The sequence below is a fragment of the Symphalangus syndactylus genome, chromosome 8 (genome assembly GCF_028878055.3).
Source record: "Symphalangus syndactylus isolate Jambi chromosome 8, NHGRI_mSymSyn1-v2.1_pri, whole genome shotgun sequence".
Taxonomy (NCBI): Eukaryota; Metazoa; Chordata; class Mammalia; order Primates; family Hylobatidae; genus Symphalangus; species Symphalangus syndactylus.
In genome coordinates, this window is record NC_072430.2 from 66,746,631 (window position 1) to 66,765,312 (window position 18,682).

The window sequence follows — 18,682 nt, forward strand, 5'->3', positions numbered from 1 at the left end:
AAAAGCAATATATAGTTTTTGATAAAGCAACTGAAGAACTCTTAAATGTGCTTAAAAATAAGATTGTGATATATATAAGATGATACAGATTAAATCAAGCCTGCTGAGTTATGATGCTATGTTTTAACAAATGGCTATGTGAAATAATTTTTTCTGTAGAAATTAAATGAGCATATCCAAACGTGGAATATCACATGGTTTAATTATAACCCAGTAGTAGAATTTAGTAAATTCAAGCAGAACACGTGTACTGTTATCATAAATAGACAAATACTTTATAACAGCATTTTTGAAGAAAAATCAGGAAATTGTACATGTTAACAAAATAGTATAACCATGCATACATACATCTGCTTATTAAACACTGAAGTAAAAGAACTAATCCAGTTTGCAGTCTTCAGAGGTGTTTAGTATTTTACTCTGTTCTGATGGAAGCACTTTGAATGTTTGCATGGAGACATAAAACTGAATATTTAATTGACAATTGGTCATGCACCTGTATTTCTTAAAATTTGGATTACATTTTTTTCTTTTCTGATTGTTCAGTAGATTCCGACTTTGGTGTAGGGAAAGCTTGATGATACAGATGTCTGTGGGTTGCTGCTGCACTGTAAAGCTTGTACAAAGCCTAGAATAAAAGCATCAAGATTATAAAACATTTTATTAAACACAGATGTAAAATTTTTTGCTTTTTAGTTTATCGTACTGTATAAAATTTAGCATGTTGAATTTGAAATCTTTTTTAATCGATATATAAATTAATATCTTAAAATTCAAAAGTATTTTCAACTCCTCAATGTGTGCATTAACACTTTTGTGTGTTGACCTTTGTGGTAAATGTTTTATTCTCAAACTGTTTCCTTTTACCTTGCATACCTCTTGGAGCAGACAGCTTCTACTTTGCCCCAGGGGTGTGCTGAAAATTCAAATTGTGAATATTAGCAGTTTTAGATGAATTGTAAGACCTCATAACTTCTGATTGGCAGTAACTATTATGCATAGATAGGCTACTTGCTTTCTGGGCTTCCAGTGTTTTCCTGAGTGGGACCAATTTTATTCTCCATCATTTACTGATACAGTCATGCAGCTAAGCACATATGGTGTCCTTCCCACAGCACAGTAGGATCCTTCACTTTACACACTCTTGCCTTGTTTCCATGACTTAGCTAATATCTTACAAACCTTATTCAAAAACATTACCTCAGCAAGCTTTCCTCATTTAAAACTACCTCTTACTGTTCTCTGTGGGCTTTTAATGATGTTTGAATCTTAGGAATTTTTGTGTATTGTATATTGCTTTATATAAGTGTTCATATCTTTGTTTCCTGGCCTCCTCAGCTAGTGTCTAAGATTTCATCCCCTCTGACTTTCACATACTTGACAGTCAGTTACAAATGACTTGTCTGATTTAGTTCTGGAGTTTGTAAAGAGTCTTTGAATATTTTTAAAAGCTGCATAAAAGCTTGAGATCCTTTAAATAGTAATCTGTTGCCAGGAAATTCCATTAATTTTTATCATTTGTGAGTCTGTATACCTACTTTCTTTGGATCTTTTTTTTTTTTTTTTTTTTGAGTCGGAGTCTCACTCTGTCGCTCAGGCTGGAGTGCAGTGGCACGATCTTGGCTCACTGCAACCTCCTCCTCCCAGGTTCAAGCTATTCTCTTGCCTCAGCCTCCCCAGTGGCTGGGACTACAGGTGCCCGCCACCACACCTGGCTAATTTTTTGTATTTTTAGTAGAGATGGGGCTTCACCATGTTGGCCAGGCTGGTCTTAAAACTCCTGACCTAAAGTGATCTGCCCGCCTCAGTCTCCCAAAGTGCTGGGATTACAGGCGTGAGCCACCACGCCCGTCCCTGATTTTCTTATGGCATTACGTCTGAATGGTACCATCTTCAGATCTATGAATGTATATTGGTGCAACATAGTATTGTCTTACATTATATTCTGATTCTAAGGCATTCAATTTAATTCTAATTCTCAACATATTTTTTTCTTAAGCTTTGATTTACAAAGTTGAAATTTGCTTTTGCTTTTTTAATGAACTTGCTTACTGAATTTTGCATAAAATAACTTCTTATTGACTTGTAAATATTAAATGGTATTTGATTCGAGGACATAATCCAATTATATGCCACAGTAAAAACTGAGGAAAGAATTATCTCTATAGTTCAAGATCAGCTTTGCTTCCTGAAGATAATGACCTAAATGATTCCAGAGTGATAATTTTTCTTAGTGTAACAGATGATTCCTTCGTGGGTGCCTAGAGTCTTTTCTAAGATACGTAGTGTTGTTGCACATGTGCAGTAGGAGAAATGAACACTAACTTACAGGTCAGGCCTGAGGTCTGCCAAGAAAGAATACATACTGGCCTGGGCCCTGCTTAAAGTGGTATGTATTACTCTCAATCAAAAGCCAAAGTTAAAAACAACTTCTAAAGGTTGTAGCTACATTTAAATACCCTCCAGTAGTTACATTTCCTCAAGTTTCATAACTGCTTGCTTTACTCTGCAGTAGAGCAGTCCATTTCAGAGCTTAAGAATTTTGAAATTTTCTACACATTTATCAAACAAATACTGATGATATTCAATTCTTATAGTTTTTGTGTGTGTATAGATCAAATCATACACAATGTCTAGAAAAAGTTAAATATTTTAAGACCATGTTAAAAATTCACAATTACAAATTTAAATGTTAGAAGTCACCAAATATTGTTCTAATCTACATAAAGACATCCTTTAAATGGCTAGTCAGTTTATAAGAATATCATAATGTTTACAAATACATAGCTCTGAATTTGAAAAAATTTAACTTACCTCATTTGTACTTCCCTGTGGCAAAGGCAGATTAAAAAGAAAAAAGAAAAGTATATATCCTGCTTTATTAACAGTATTATAATATTCAACTTTGCTTACAATATTAATTGGTGAGCATTTAAGAACAGAACAGATACTCCTGCAGATTTTTCAGTTTAGATTACATATTTTATCAGAATCTTTGAAGAACTCAATTCTGTATTCCTCATAGGTTTTAGCATAACATAGTCTAGGAGGGTTTTGACATTGACCTCAACCCCTCTTAAATCTTTTGTGGTTGAGGGACTATTTGAGACAGTGGCTCAGATGATCCAGTTTTTACTTCATTTCCCATTGTGCTGCCACTAGTTTATCTCAGCTAAATCCTTCAAAGGCACATTACAATTATGTTATAAAGTATATATATGTTCTTCTTTTTTTTTTTTTGAGACAGAGCTTCACTCTTGTTGCCCAGGCTGGAGTGCTATGGTGCCATCTCGGCTCAATGCAACCTCCACCTCCTGAGTTCAAGCGATTCTCCTGCCTCAGCCTCCTGAGTAGCTGGGATTACAGGCATGCGCCACTACGACTGGCTAATTTTGTATTTTTAGTAGAGACGGGGTTTCTCCATCTTGGCCAGGCTGGTCTCGAACTCCTGACCTCAGGTGATCCGCCCACTTTGGCCTCCAAAAGTGCTGAGATTACAGGCGTGAGCCACTGCACCCGGCCATAAGTATGTTCTTAATGCTGGAAGAATTGTAGCTATTACCTGCTGCCTACAGGTACAGAGACAATCTGAAGTAATCTGATACTGCTTTTGGAAGTTTTTAACTAGAAAAGAGAATGATAAGACAATTTATGATAGTGGTTCATAGAGCTCCTAACAAAGCTAATGCTAATCAAATCATAGGTTGCGAATATGAGATAATGTTAACACAAGTGATAATTAGCTAAATAAAAGCTGTTTTCTCTTACACATTTTAATGGATTTAACATTTTTAGAATAATAAAAAGTAGGCTGGGTGGCTCACGCCTATAATCCCAACACTTTGGAAGGCTAAGGCGGGCAGATTGCTTGAGGTCAGGAGTTCGAGACCAGCCTGGTCAACATGGTGAAACCTCGTTTCTACAAAAAATTAGCTGGGGATGGTGGTGTGCACCTGTAGTCCCATCTACTCGAGAGGCTGAGGCACAAGAATTGCTTGAGCCTGGGAGGCAGAGGTTGCAGTGAGCTGAGATCACGCCACTGCACTCCAGCCTAGACGACGGAGCAAGACTGCCCCCTCACCCAAAAAAAAAAACAAAAAGACGTATATATACTACTAAGTTGATGTATTTTTTTTTCTAATGCTGAAATGTTAACTGAAAAATAGTTATGTAGGACTTCACATTTTACACAGTATTATATAGTTAGTTGTTTGTATCTGGGCAGATCATAACATTCTTGATGACTGGGGCCCAATTCCTGTTGATCTGTGTTATTTCCAACATCTATTGCAGTGGCTGGCACATGGATGACATTCAAATGTGTGCTGAATTTAGTTGTGAATTAAAAGTGTTCTTACCTGGTCCCACAGAGCTGCAGCCACCTGGTCTATTACAGCTCCCAGCTCTCGGTATTCTCCAGAGTACCGGATATATGCCCAGGTGCACAGGGTGATAAGGGTCAGTCCCATTATCATATTGCATAAGCTAGCTATGATGTCCAAACCAATGAATCCAGTCACACCAGCAATCACATATGTGATAAAGATGACTACAAACAGTGTGGCTGGGGTACGAGCTGCATGGAAGATATTTTTGCTATCATTGTGCTTGATATATTGGATGTAAAGTTCATCTATTTCACTCTCCAACTGCTGCAGGTAACGCCGGCTAAATTCTTCCCCACCCATCTTCTTCACCCCTCGGAATAGCTTCACAGATTCTTCCTTAAGTTGCAGGTGTTTGGTCTGCAAGTCATTTGGGGCCAGAAATGGTTTGTCACCACCACAAACCTGTATCAGATAGAGAAGTATTTGTTTATGCAATGCAGAGTAAAATTGGCAACTGTATCAAAATTTTTCACTTAGCTAGTTGAGTTTGTTAGAATACGTTAATAATCAGGAGCCTGCATATATGTTTTGTCAGCCCACATCTTTCCACCCTCTATCCACGAGCCATGACTATAAATGGGACTGGTATTTTATAGGTGGCTTAAAGTCATTTTAAATTTTTCTCTTTTTGACGTGGAAAATAATATCACTTAATCCAAGTCCTTCAAGATGAAAAGACGTAGCCGGGCGCGGTGGCTCACGCCTGTAATCCCAGCACTTTGGGAGGCCGAGGCGGGCGGATCACAAGGTCAGGAGATCGAGACCATCCTGGCTAACACGGTGAAACCCCGTTTCTACTAAAAATACAAAAAATTAGCCGGGCGAGGTGGCAGGCGCCTGTAGTCCCAGCTACACGGGAGGCTGAGGCAGGAGAATGGCGTGAACCCCGGGGGGCGGAGCCTGCAGTGAGCCGAGATCGCGCCACTGCACTCCAGCCTGGGTGAAAGAGCGAGACTCCGTCTCAAAAAAAAAAAAAAAAAAAAAAAAAAAAAGATGAAAAGACGTGTGTGACACAACATGAAGTGCAAACTGAGTTCATTCACAGAATGAATCCAAATCTAAGAAAACTACATATATCCAAATTCTAGGAAATCTAACTACACTGAAGTCATTTTAACCAATGAATTTTAATAAACAATGATCAATGCTATAAAGCTCTCAGAGTAAACTGTGAAATACACTCTTTAGCAGTTTTACGTTTGAATGGAGCCAATTGAGTATTTTCTTCCAGAAACTAAGGAGTATATTAAATGTTCTTGAATCACATTTTCAATTTTTTGAAAAGTTACAAGGGTAATCTTAGTTAACCATACCATTCACTTTGGTTACAGGCATGCCTCAGATAATACGTGTTTGGTTCCAGACCACTGCAATAAGCGAGTCACATGATTTTTTTATTTCCTGATTCATACAAAAGTTATGTTTACATTATATAGCAGTCTAGTAAAGTGTGCAATAGCATGTCTAAAAACATGTACATAATTTAAAAACACTTTATTGCAAAAAAATTCTAAGGATCATCTGAGCCTTCAGCACATCAATCTTTTTGCTGGTGGAGGCTCTTGCCTCACTGTCGATGGCTGCTGACTAATCAGGGTGGTGCTGCTGAAGGCTGAGGTGGCTGTGGCAATGTCTTAAAATGTGACAACAGTAAAGTTTGCCATATTGATAGACTTCCTTTCATGAACGATTTCTCTGTAGCCTGGGATGCCGTTTGACGCATTTTACTCATAGTAGAACTTCTTTAAAAATTGGAGTCAATCCTCTCCAACCCTGCCAATGCTTTATTAACTAACTTTATTTCATATTTTAAAGCCCTGGAAAAGGAAAGAGTAGGGGGAAGGGGATGAAGAGAGGTTGATTAATGGGTACAAATAGGCAGAAGAAATAAGACAGTGTTCAATAGCTCAGTAGGGTGACTGTAATTAGCAATAATCTATTGTACATTTCAAAATAGCCAGAAGAGAATAATTCGAATGTTCCTAGCATAAAGAAATATTAAGGTGATAAATATCCCACTTACCCTGATTTGATCTTTACACATTATATGGATGTATCAATTTATCATATGTACTCCAAAAATATGTACATCTATTATGTGTCAATAAAAAATATTCTAAACCCTTTGTTGTCATTTCAACACTGTTCATAGCATCTTCACTAGGAGTAGATTCCATCTTCAGAAACCACTGTCTTTGCTTATCCATAGCAACTCCTTATCCATTAAGAGATTACAAAATTGAGTCACATCTTCAGGCTCCACTTTTAAGTTCTCTTACTGTTTCCACCACACCTGCACTTCCTTCCTCCACTGAAGTCTTGAACCCCCCTCAAAGTCATCCAGAAGGGTTGGTATCAACTTTTTCCACATTCTTCTTGATGTTGATATTTTTGCCTCCTATAAACCACAGATTCTCTTCATGGCATCTAGAATGGTGAATTTCTCCTGGAAGGTTTTCAATGTACTTTGCCCAGATCCATCAGAAGAATCACTATCTATGGCAGCTATAGCCTTACAAAATGTATTTCTTATTAACTTTTGAAAGTCAAAATTACTCCTTGATCCTGGGCTGCAGAATGGGTATTTTGTTAGCAGGCATGAAAACATTAATTTCCTTAAATACATCTCCATCAGCGCTCTTTGGTGAATAAGTTCATTGTCAATGAGCAGTAGTATTTTGAAAGGAATCTTTTCCTTAGTAGGTCTGAACAGTGGGCTTAAAGTATTCAGCAAACCATGCTGTAAACAGCTGTACTGTTACATAGGCTTTGTTGTTCCATTAATAGAGCACAAGCAAGAGTAGATTTACCATGATTTTTTTTTTTTTTTTGAGACTGGTCTTGCTCTGTCGCCCAGGCTGGTGGCGTGATCTCGATTCACTGCAAACTCTGCCTCCCAGGTTCACGCCATTCTCCTGCCTCAGCCTCCTGAGTGGCTGGGACTACAGGTGCCCGCCACTGCGCCCAGCTAATTTTTTGTATTTTTAGTAGAGACGGGGTTTTACCGTGGTCTTGATCTGACCTCGTGATCCACCCGCCTTGGCCTCCCAAAGTGCTGGGATTACAGGTGTGAGCCACCGCGCCCAGCCTAGCATGATTCTTAAGTGCCTAGAATTTGGGGAATAGTAAATGAACACTGGGTTCGACTTAAAGTCACCAGCTACAAGAAAGTCAGCCTGTTCTTCCAAGCTTTGAAGCCAGGCATTGACCTCTCCTCTCTAGCTGGGAAAGTCCTGGATGGCATCTTCCAATAGAAGGCTATTTCAACCACATTGAAAATCTCTGTTTAGCGTGGCCACCTTCATCAATGATCTCAGGTGGATCTTCTGGATAACTTGCTGTAGCTTCTACATCAAGATTTGCTGCTTCACCTTGCACTTTATGTTACGGAGATGGCGTCTTAAACCTCATGAACCAAAAACCTCTGCTAGCGTCCAACTTTTCTTCTGCATCTTTACCAACGCTTTCAGCATTCATAGAATTGAACAGAGTTATGGTCTTGCTCTGGATTAGGCTTTGGTTTAAGGACATGTTGTGGCTGTTTTGATTTTCTATCCAAACTAAAGCTTTCTCTGTGTCAGCAAAAAAGCTGTTTCACTTTTTTACAATCTGTGTGTTCACTGGAGTAGCACTTTTTTTTTTCTTTTTTTTTTCAGTCTCACTCAGTCGCCCAGGCTGGAGTGCAATGCAGTGGCGCGATCTTGGCTCATTGCAACCTCTGCCTCCTGGGTTCAAGAGATTCTCCTGCCTCGGCCTCCCGAGTAGCTGGGACTACGGGCATGTGCCACTATGCCTGGCTGATTTTTGTATTTTTAGTAGAGACAGGGTTTCACCATGTTGGCCAGGCTGGTCTCAAACTCCTGACCTCAAGTGATTCACCTGCCTCAGCCTCCCAAAGTGCTAGGATTACAGGCGTAAGCCACTGGGCCCAGCCTGGAGTAGCATTTTTAATTTCCTTTAAGAACTCGTCCTTTGCATCCACAGCCTGGCTAGCTATTTGGTGCAAAGGCCTAGCTTTTGGCCTATGTCAGCTTTTCATATGCTTTCCTCACTAAGCTTAGTCATTTCTAGCTTTTGATTTAAAGTGAGAGATGTGTCTCTTTGAACTTCAACACTTAGAGGCCATTGTAGGGTTATTAATTGGCCTAATTTCAATATTGTGCCTCAGGTAAAAGAAAGGACTGCAGAGAGGGAGGGATGGGGGAACTGCTGGTTGATGGAGCAGTCAGAAAACACATTTATCGATTAAGTTCACCATCTTATAACAGCACAGTTAATGGCACTCCGAAACAATTACAATTACAATAGTAACATCAGCAATCACTGATCACAGGTCGCCATAACAGATATAATAATGAAAAAGTTTGAAAAATTGTGAGAATTATCAAAATATGACAGACATGAAGTGAACACATGCTGTTGTAGAAAGGGCGTCAATAGACTTGCTTCACATAGGGTTGCCAGCAACCTTCAATTTGTAAAAAGTGCAAGAAAGTGAAGCTCAATAAAATGAGGTATGTATGCCTGCATTTGAGATTTAACTATATCAAGAATTCTTTCATTCTGATTGTCCTTATAAACAATGCCACTCCATATACTACATTTTCCTTGATTCTAAGACTTTAATTTGAATGCAATTTTAATTTCATAACATTTTGTTTTTTGAGACAGATTCTTGCTCTGTTGCCCAGGCTGGAGTGCAATGGCACAATCTCGGCTCACTGCAACCTCCACTTCCCTGGTTCAAGCAATTACCCTGCCTCAGCCTCCCAAGTAGCTGGGATTACAGGTGCGTGCCACCACGCCTGGCTAATTTTTTTTTTGTATTTTTAGTAGAGACAGGGTTTCACCATGTTGGCCAGACTGGTCTCGAACTCCTGACCTCAGGCAATCCACCTGCCTCAGCCTCCCAAAGTGCTGGGATTACAGGCGTGAGCCACTGCACCCAGCCTAATTTCATAACATTTTCAAGAGAAAATAATATCTATCACAGTAGTACATATACACAATAATTATTAGATCCATCCTAATTTGGAGTGTTAAAATGAGGAAATGTAATAAATAGAAATATTGGCCCTTAGGGTTGCTTTTTTTTTCTTAAAAGCTTTCATCTTTAAGAGAAATACCAAAATTGTGGAATGTAAGGAGGTGTAGTGGCGAGGGTACCACATGCTATTTTAGCTACCAGATTTTATAAATAGTGGAAAGACCTGGCACCCCCCCCAAATATGTGAATAGGGATATATTATAGAGAGAGACAACTCATTTAAAATGCCTTTAAAATTGCACACACGATGTTTTTAAAAATATTTCAGGAATATAATAAATAGACATGTGATACAGGCTGAGGAAAAAGTCAAAGCCACCTCATTGCCTGTGTGTACAGTGTAACATGGAAGAAAAAAGAGAATGAGTTGCATGAAGAATACTGGTTTTGTTTAAGACAGCATTTAAAATATTTAATTCTTACCTCTTCCATTTTTTTGTTGTATGTGTCCTTGGCAGTTGCCACGGCTGCTAAATTGTTAGCTTCTGCTGTGGCCTTTGGACAAAGTACAAAATATGATGTAAAATGCAGTTCATATTGATTAAACTTACACAGGCAGTTCACATTTCAGAGCATCATGTGCAAGAAATGTGCAAGAAACCAAAGTCCTCAAAATAATTTAAAACTGTTACAATATTTCTACTACATTTTAAAAATTAGTAAAAAAGTTTCAAAAATGCATAAACAGATTTTTACTCAATACACAATACTTCTAAAATGAATTTTCATTTGGAAGAGTTTTCCTCTCAAAAAATATTTTTTAGCCTGTCATTAAATGCTGGGAAGAAAAAAAATCTATAAACCCAAACTCATGGGGAATAATACATAGTACATTTTATAAATACTAATATACACAAATATATCTAAGGACTGCTGCTGATAGAAGAGTGTATCACTGATAACAAAAAGGAACTATTAAGAACTTACATTTTAAAAATATATAAGGAAACTAGTTTCTCCCTTTTTAAAATTTATTTATTTTTTATTCTTATTTTTTTTTGAGACTGAGTCTTGCTCTGTTGCCCAGGCTGGAGTGCAATGGTGCGATCTTGGCTCACTGCAACCTCCACCTCCTGGGTTCAAGCAATTCTCCTGCCTCAGCCTCCCAAGTAGCTGGGACTACAGGCATGCGCCACCACACCCAGCTAATTTTTGTATTTTTAGTAAAGACAGGGTTTCACCATGTTGGCCAGGCTCGTCTCGATCTCTTGACCTCGTGATCTGCCGGCCTTGGCCTCCCAAAGTGCTGGGATTACAGGCGTGGCCACCACGCCTGGCCAAAATTTATTGACTTATTTTTTAGATATGAGGTCTCACTATGTTGCCCAGGCTGGACTCAAACTCCTGGGCTCAAGTGATCCTCCTGCCTCAGCCTCCTGAGTAGCTGGTCCTACAGGCACATGCCACTGTGCCTGGCTCATTTTAAAAAAATGTTTGTGGAGACCAGTTGTTTAAAACTTGGACCTGCTTTTCTACTGTGTGTTAACATGTGTGAATCTAAATCATAATATAAGACTGTTTTCTAAACAAATTTAGTGCAAAGAGAATGAAAACCCTTTGGTATAAAGTGTTTGTGTCTCAACACAAGTGAGGCTGCAATATGTTTATGTGAAAAATGTTTAGATGAACACATAAATAGGTAAAGTTATTAGGCAAATAATCTTCCAATAAATTATTCTGTCTAATATTGTTATTTGGTAATTTCTGACAGCCAGAAATCTTAGCCTTAGTCACGTGTTTTAAAACATGCCTCCTCATTAATAAATACCTGTAACATGGATTTGGGATGTGGTAATTCTTCACCTTGATAGATCTTTATATAAGCCTAAAAAAAAAAAAGAAAAAGATTCATGTTCAAGCAATTCCATTCAATATTTCCTCTAATTCTATGAAATTGCATTCTAAGCTCGACATTTCAAAAAATATTTTCAGGAACTTGTAACTATTTTATCTTTCTCATACTTAAATTCTCTTTTTTCTTAGTTCATGTTGTTTCCCTTTCCTGAAATGCCTTTTTCAAACATCTCCATCTGCCAATCTGGCCCTTCTTAAAGGCTCAACTCAATGCAACTCCCTTTAAAATGTTCTTAGACCCCTCTGCCGGGAGTAACCACCCCTTTTCAGTTACCCACTGGAATCTGTACCCTGCTGATGTCATAAGCTTTATGGAACAGACCCTCGTGAAGGTCCTGAATCTCCTGCCAAATTGTAAGCACCTCTACAGTGTTACATGCAGTAAAAATTCATATTTTAGATTAATAACATGGCATTTATTGCTGACAATCATGAAGGTAAACAGATCACACAGAACCTATATGATAGCATATTAAATGACAAAACATGAATTTTAAAAATTGACATTTTAGTCCTTGGAGCATCAGTCCACAATTGGGTTGGTAACTGAAATTCTCCAGGATATATGTGGGTTGGTAAAAAGTATTCAGTGCTATCTAAGGAAGGTAAACAGGTAAATGCAAATTTAAAATAATTCCACTTCATATTGGCTCTTGGTGCAGACAGTAAGAAACGGAGAAGTATTTTCTTCAGTAGGAAGGTATCCCCTTGGGGAAAATCTTCAGAATTATGAAGGTAAAATTCAGAATAGATCATGGACCCTGGGAAACACCCCATCCCCCCAAAAGACTTTTCCAACTCTTACATTCATATTTCAAAATACAGTTCCCTCAAGATAAAAGGGGACAATAAAGTTACCTATATGTGGTTTCCTCAAAAGAATAATTTCAGAAAGTAAGCTTTCTGAAAGATTTTGAAAAAGCTTTTTAAAAAGGATTTTTAAAATCCTTTTTATAGATTCCTTGTACCTTTGCTCCCATATTATAGGGTCTATAATTTTTGTTTATAGGAATTATGATCCAATATATGTCAAATCTAAGTACTCACAAACGCTCTAGAAATGAGAGTGATACCTTGAAGTACTCCACCAGACCCCGGCAGGTGATTTTATTCCCATTGATCTCTTTAATATCTAGGCTCTCGGGACTAAGTAGCCAAGGAATCAGTATTTTCAAGTTTTTGATGAATTCATCATCTATTTCTACAAGTAAAAGCAAATCCATTATTATTTTTGGAATCCTTCCCAGTCCTCCATGCCACAGAATAAAACATCCTTTGATCTCCCCCATTTCCTCCCCAGTGATAATGCCATCACTCACTTCCCCATCACTTAAGCAACTCCTGAAACCTGCTCTTCTCACAGTGAATGATTCTCCTTGCCCAAATTTCCACTCCTGTTTCATATGTATCTTGTCTTCCACCTATAAGTTAGCTTTCTTGATATTATAAGTTAGCTTGCTTGATTTTACATGTATGCTTTGTATGTAGCCCATTTATATAACCAGTTCCAGTTTTGTTTTTGCTTTTTTGTTTGTTTGTTTGTTTTGAAATGGAGTCTTGCTCTGTCACCCAGGCTGGAGTGCAGTGGTGCAATCTCAGCTCACTGCAACCTCTGCCTCCTGGGTTCAAGCAATTCTCCTGCCTCAGCCTCCTGAGTAGCTGGGACTACAGGCACATACCACTATGCCCAGCTAATTTTTATATTTTTAGTAGAGGGGGAGTTTCACCATGTTGGCCAGGATGGTCTTGATCTCTTGACCTCATGATCCGCCCGCCTCGGCCTCCCAAAGTGCTGGGATTATAGGCATGAGCCACCGTGCCCAGCCATAACCAGTTCATGTTTTAAGTCTTGTTTGTGGTTTTATATATATATAGGCTCATAAATGGGGAAGAGACCAGATTTTTACTGGCTTATTATAATGCATTCCCTCCAGAAAATGTATCCAAAAATTGCTCCATGCATAGCGTGCCCACCTTCTAAGAACTGTACAAAACTGGGTAAGCTGTGGTAACTGGACTGCAGAGTTCAAAAAGATAGTGACAATGATGCTACCTCTAGTGGTGGAACTCAGCAACACAAAACAGCAAGAAAAGGCCACTTAGGCAGATGAGAGGTAGTATGAGTATGTAGCTGTCATGTTTGATATAATTGATTACACATAACCCAAGCTGTAGCAGTAGGTTAAAGCTTAACATTACAGACTTAGCAAAGTAATATAGAAAACAGACCACCAGAGAAGTCTTCTGAACACAGGGATAATTTCTTAAATTGTTATTTCAAATATATGGAAAAATTGGGGCTGGGTGCAGTGGCTCCCGCCTGTAATCCCAGCACTTTGGGAGGCCGAGGCAGGTGGATCATTTGAGGTCAGGAGTTTGAGACCAGCCTGGCCAACGTGGTGAAATCCTGTCTCTATTAAGATATAAAAATTAGCTGTACATGGCCGGGTACAGTGGCTCATGCCTGTAATCCCAGCACTTTGGGAGGCTGAGGCGGGTGGATCATGAGGTCAGGAGATCGACACCATCCTGGCTAACACGGTGAAACCCTACCTCTACTAAAAATAAAAATAAAAAAAATTAGCCGGGCGTGGTGGCACATGCCTGTAGTCCCAGCTACTCCGGAGGCTGAGGCAGGGGAATCGCTTGAACCCGGGAGGCAGAGGTTGCTGTGAGCCGAGATCGCGCCACTGCACTCCAGCTTAGGTGACAGAGGGAGACTCCGTCTCAAAAAATAAAAATTAGCTGTACATTGTGGCACATGCCTGTAGTCCCAGCTACTCGGAAGACTGAGGCAGGAGAATCGCTTGAACCCGGGAGGCGGAGGTTGCAGTGAGCCGAGATTGTGCCACTGCACTCCAGCCTGTGCGACAGAGCAAGACCCTGTCTCAATAAAAAAAAAAAAATACACACACACACACACACACATTATATATATATATGGAAAAATACACATACTATGTAAAAAAGCAAGATCTGTCCAGTGACTTGCTTGGTTTCTAAGTAAATTCACTAACTGCCTGTAATTTTTAAAAATCTAAATTTTAGCAGAGTTACTGAGTTTTCAGGCTTTGGGGTTGGTGATTTTGAAGGCCTTAAAGATTCAAACCTTAAGACTGTGTTTGCATGTGCCCTGTTATTATAGCCCCAGTTATAACACTGGGGCTACATTGAAATACTATTTTATGTTAGAATTTGTTTTCTTTACTTCTTTTATAACACACGCAAGCATGATGCTAGATATCTTTCAAAGTTATTTTGTTTCATGTTTTGTGCCACTTTGAAATTCTAGTGACCATTATTTATAGGTACTTGTGGTGGAGTTTATTCAAACTTATTTTGCTGTTTGCATTGTACCAATTTTCACTGATAATTTTGCTTTGTACTATATATAGATTTATTATTGTGGTTTGCTTTTTAGTTATTAGTATTCACTGGAATACAATACTGATATTTGTATTTATGTTACCACGTTCCTGTTTTATATTTTATTGCCTGCCATGTATCTGTATTCACTAACTCTAATAGGTTTCTTTTTTGCTATATGATTTTACATTTTTTCATCTTTAGTAGAATATTACTATACATCTAGAATGTATGAATTCTTCAGTTTCTGAATAAAACAAAGTTTTCTTCTTATAAAACCACTTTAAAATCACTTTCAAAACTTGTATATAAATTTCTGCCCCCAAATGTTCCTTATACAATTGGAATGGAATAAGATACAACTGTGTGTTAATGCACCAGCAAGTGTGGTAATAAATTATCATTAAAGTAACCAGCATCTAACCACACAGTTGGATTAAAAATGTGTCTGAAGATGGCAGTAGCCATCTTTATTCTCACTGGAACCACTGCTAGGTATTCCAATTTTGGATTCAGAAAATAAGAACAATATATTCATAACATACGTAGGTGGTGAGCTCTTGCTAATGTTAGTTGAACACAGTAAAGACATGAACCAGAAAATCTGCAAACCAGTTCAAATCGATTTGCAGAGGGGCATTAATAAGCTTTGGCCTTGCAAGTGTTCAATTAATATATATGAATAGCTGATTCAGAATTATGTTCAGTAATTTTCTTCAGTAATTTTTTCCACAAGGGTAAAATCTTCCAAGGACTTTAGGGGCTTGGTCAAAGTGGTGGTTACCTGACACAATAATTGAGAATATGACGTATGCTTTATAAGAACTCCACAGGGCAGATGCACTAGTATAGTATTGCTGTATAAATTAACAAAGGAAGATATTTTCTCAGGATTTCCTGATTCTGACAAGTGACTGGAAACACACATTTGACTATGCATTCTCAAGTCTAACTGCAGCTGCTGAGGAAGCAGCTCCACATCTTATAACGTGGCTACCTGCCCATTCTACATATGGTACTATAACGCATAGCAACCTCAAAAAAAAAAAAAGGATAACTTCTTGTTATTTAAAAAGCTGTATTTGCTATGCTAGAGTAGGTATTCAGTAAGCACCCAGTAAAAGCTGGTTGAATGAAGCATAAATGAATGTGATTCAGTGCCTTTAATCTTTTTCATTTCCTTTTGGGAAGTTCTTAAATTAATAGTAGTTAAATTTAATCATAGTATTATCAGTTTTTAATAACACTAGAAATAGGTAAGACAATAATAATTGCAATACTTTGAGGGACCATGAACAAATAGTTATTATAACAATGATTACTAATGATAATGAGCTAGAAAGTTATTTCTGTGTGTGAAAGAGTATATGAGAAACTATTATCAAAGAACAACTTTTGCATAATTGTTTATTCAGAGACTTTTCTTCACCAGAGGCAACCCCTGAGATGCCAGCCCTCTGGAGACATCACAGTCAGCTGACAAGACATCCTGGATAGAAATCACACCAAATTGTAAGATTCAGGGTGGGATAGAAAAATAATGTAGATAGCAGACTTTCAAAACTGCCCAAAGAAACACGGAGGCAAAGTACGACACTTCTGCACACAAGAGGGCTTTAGCAGCAGTCTTGTAAGATATTAAAGTCTCATTAAAATTGAACTTTTATGGAAATTGAAGCTGCCTTTCACTTCTCTTTTCCCTAGGCAAGCCACTTTGGTAAACTCATAACTTATAGTTAGCTGTAAACCAATTGTGTAGGTCAATATATGCATAGAAGTGAATAAAATTTGATGGAGAACAAATGTCTTAAAAAGTGGGATTCTGGCCAAGCATGGTGGCTTATGCCTGTAATTTATCACTTGAGGCCAGGAGTTCAAGACCAGCCTGGGCAGCATAGTGAAACCCCCATTTCTGCAAAATAAATAACTAAATAAATAAATAACTAAATAACCGGGCATGGTGGCACACTCCTGTAGTCCTATTTGGGAGGCTGAAGCAGGAGGATTGTGTGAGCTCAATAGTTCAAGGCTGCAGTGAGCTATGATCGCACCGCTGCACTCCAGCCTGAGAGACAGAGCAAGACCCCATCTCTAAAAAAATAATAATTGGCTGGGTGCAGTGGCTCACACCTGTAATCCCAACATTTTGGGAGGTCAAGATAGGAGGATTGATTGAACCCAGAAGTTTGAGACCATCCCTGGAAGCACAGCAAGACCTCATCTCTTCAAAGAATTTTAAAAATAAATTAGCTGCACGTGGTGCTGTGTGCCTTTAGTCCTAGCTACTTGGGAGGCTGAGGCAAAAGGATGGCTGGAGCCCAGGAGTTCAAGGTTGCAGTGAGCTAGGATCACACCTCTGCACTCCAGCCTGGGCCACAGAGTGAGACCCTGTCTCTAAAGATAAAAAATAAAAATAATAAGTAGGATTCTGCATTTGCACAATTTGTCGTAAACTCTCTCCCTGAGCTCTTTCATTGCAAAATGTATCAGTTAATCTAAGAGCTGTAGCTGTATACTGCAGTAATGGAACAAGCCACAGTAATTTTTAGTTCCAATAAAGGACTGTTGTTGAAGGCACACCCCTCCTCTGCCTGTTTATGTCTCCCAACTCCAGAGAAGAAAGAGAAGCTTTCTCTTTATGTAAGAAGCCTTTCTTTATGTAATTTATTCAAAACACATTAAAGCCATTAGGTAATCGCACAATACTGAGATCTGTGCATCCACTAGTGGGTTGGAATTCATAAGTGTGACAGTGAAATTATAGGAGCCTGTCATCCATATGTACCATATGCTTAGTGCTATCTAGTCTGTTGTATAAAAGGAAGGTAAAATGTATATCAGCACCATGCTGATTAATGATTGAGAAATTTGGTATTGTATTTACGGTACTAACTGCCAAAGTTAAATATAAGGTATCTGAGAGTAAATGTCATGGGTGCAGGGACAACAATAATTCATTTGCTTTTCAAATCTGCCAGTTTCATAAAACTGGATACAAGTTATATTGCCCTTTCTTTAATTTTAAATCCCTCTGACAACAATTGTGCTGAAAAGCTTGTAATGTCACTGTCTCACTCCTGGCACGATGCACAAAGGCCACAGTAAATTAAACAAATGTCTGAATTCAGTGGTATATTCAACACTACGCTTTCAAGTTAAAAAGTCATGTCTTTGAACTAAGTCGTATTAACTACAAAGCATATGTCTACAGACCTGGTGGATATCTTTTGGGAAAGATTAACTTCCATTTCCTCAGATTCCTACCTCCCCTCACGCTCTTGTTTGTTTGTTTAACAAGTCAAGCTGCTTTGGAATCTTGTAACAATCAGTGCTCTATTAAAGACATAATTACATCCTATAAGTATACACTATTTGAAAAACACTCTAGTGCTTTTTTTTAAGAGACTGGTCCTTTTCACACAAGATTTCATTTTTAGTGAAGTTTTTAATAATTTATAATTAAATTCTTTAGGAGCAGTTTTAAAGAGCATTTCTTTCAATCTCTAATTATATAACTTAATACAGAATTCCAGTACTATAGACATCTGTTTTCCTTTTTCATGTAGATAAGGAAAATTAAGCATAAAAACATTAAGGAGCACTTCTCAGTGCACAGAGATAAGAAGGTGAGGGTTACTGCCTTCTAGGTGAACTCAGGATCCAGCCTATTTTTGCAGCCAGTGTATACATTCAGCACCCATAGAATCCTACAGTTCACCAAGGAGGAGCACCAGCCCAGGATGCCCTATTCTCCTGGCAATTTCTAATCATCAGCCTCCTATCAGTGGATAAACTAAACTATCAGCCATAAGCCCAGTAGATAAAATGACATTTTTATAATCAGACTAAGTGATGCAAACATATTCATTAAAAGACACAAACCTTTCAATTTTCCATCAAAGTTTGGATTGGTAGCTACTTTTAAGCCAGGATGAGGTAGCAGAAAACAGGAAATGTTGGTGAAACAGGAATGGATGTGTTTTCTGACATTCTGTAGTTCTTCATGCTGGTTCCCTGAGACCTGCAG

General features: G+C 38.3%; 1 protein-coding gene across 3 annotated transcripts in view; it reads right to left on the reverse strand.

Moving 5' to 3' along the window:
- Positions 1 to 183: 183 nt before the first annotated feature.
- Positions 184 to 18,682, reverse strand: part of ATL1 (atlastin GTPase 1) — a 101,496-nt gene continuing 82,997 nt past the window's right edge. For 2 of the 3 annotated variants that reach the window (XM_055289435.2, XM_055289437.2), the window contains 7 exons: positions 18,538 to 18,676; positions 12,363 to 12,490; positions 11,204 to 11,260; positions 9,859 to 9,930; positions 4,359 to 4,790; positions 2,815 to 2,829; positions 184 to 628 (listed from right to left, as the gene is read on the reverse strand). In XM_055289435.2, coding sequence (XP_055145410.1) covers positions 518 to 628; positions 2,815 to 2,829; positions 4,359 to 4,790; positions 9,859 to 9,930; positions 11,204 to 11,260; positions 12,363 to 12,490; positions 18,538 to 18,676 — 954 coding nt within the window. In that variant the 3' untranslated portion in view covers positions 184 to 517. The remainder of the gene's footprint in view (positions 629 to 2,814; positions 2,830 to 4,358; positions 4,791 to 9,858; positions 9,931 to 11,203; positions 11,261 to 12,362; positions 12,491 to 18,537; positions 18,677 to 18,682) is intronic. The other variant, XM_055289438.2, reaches the window with a different exon arrangement.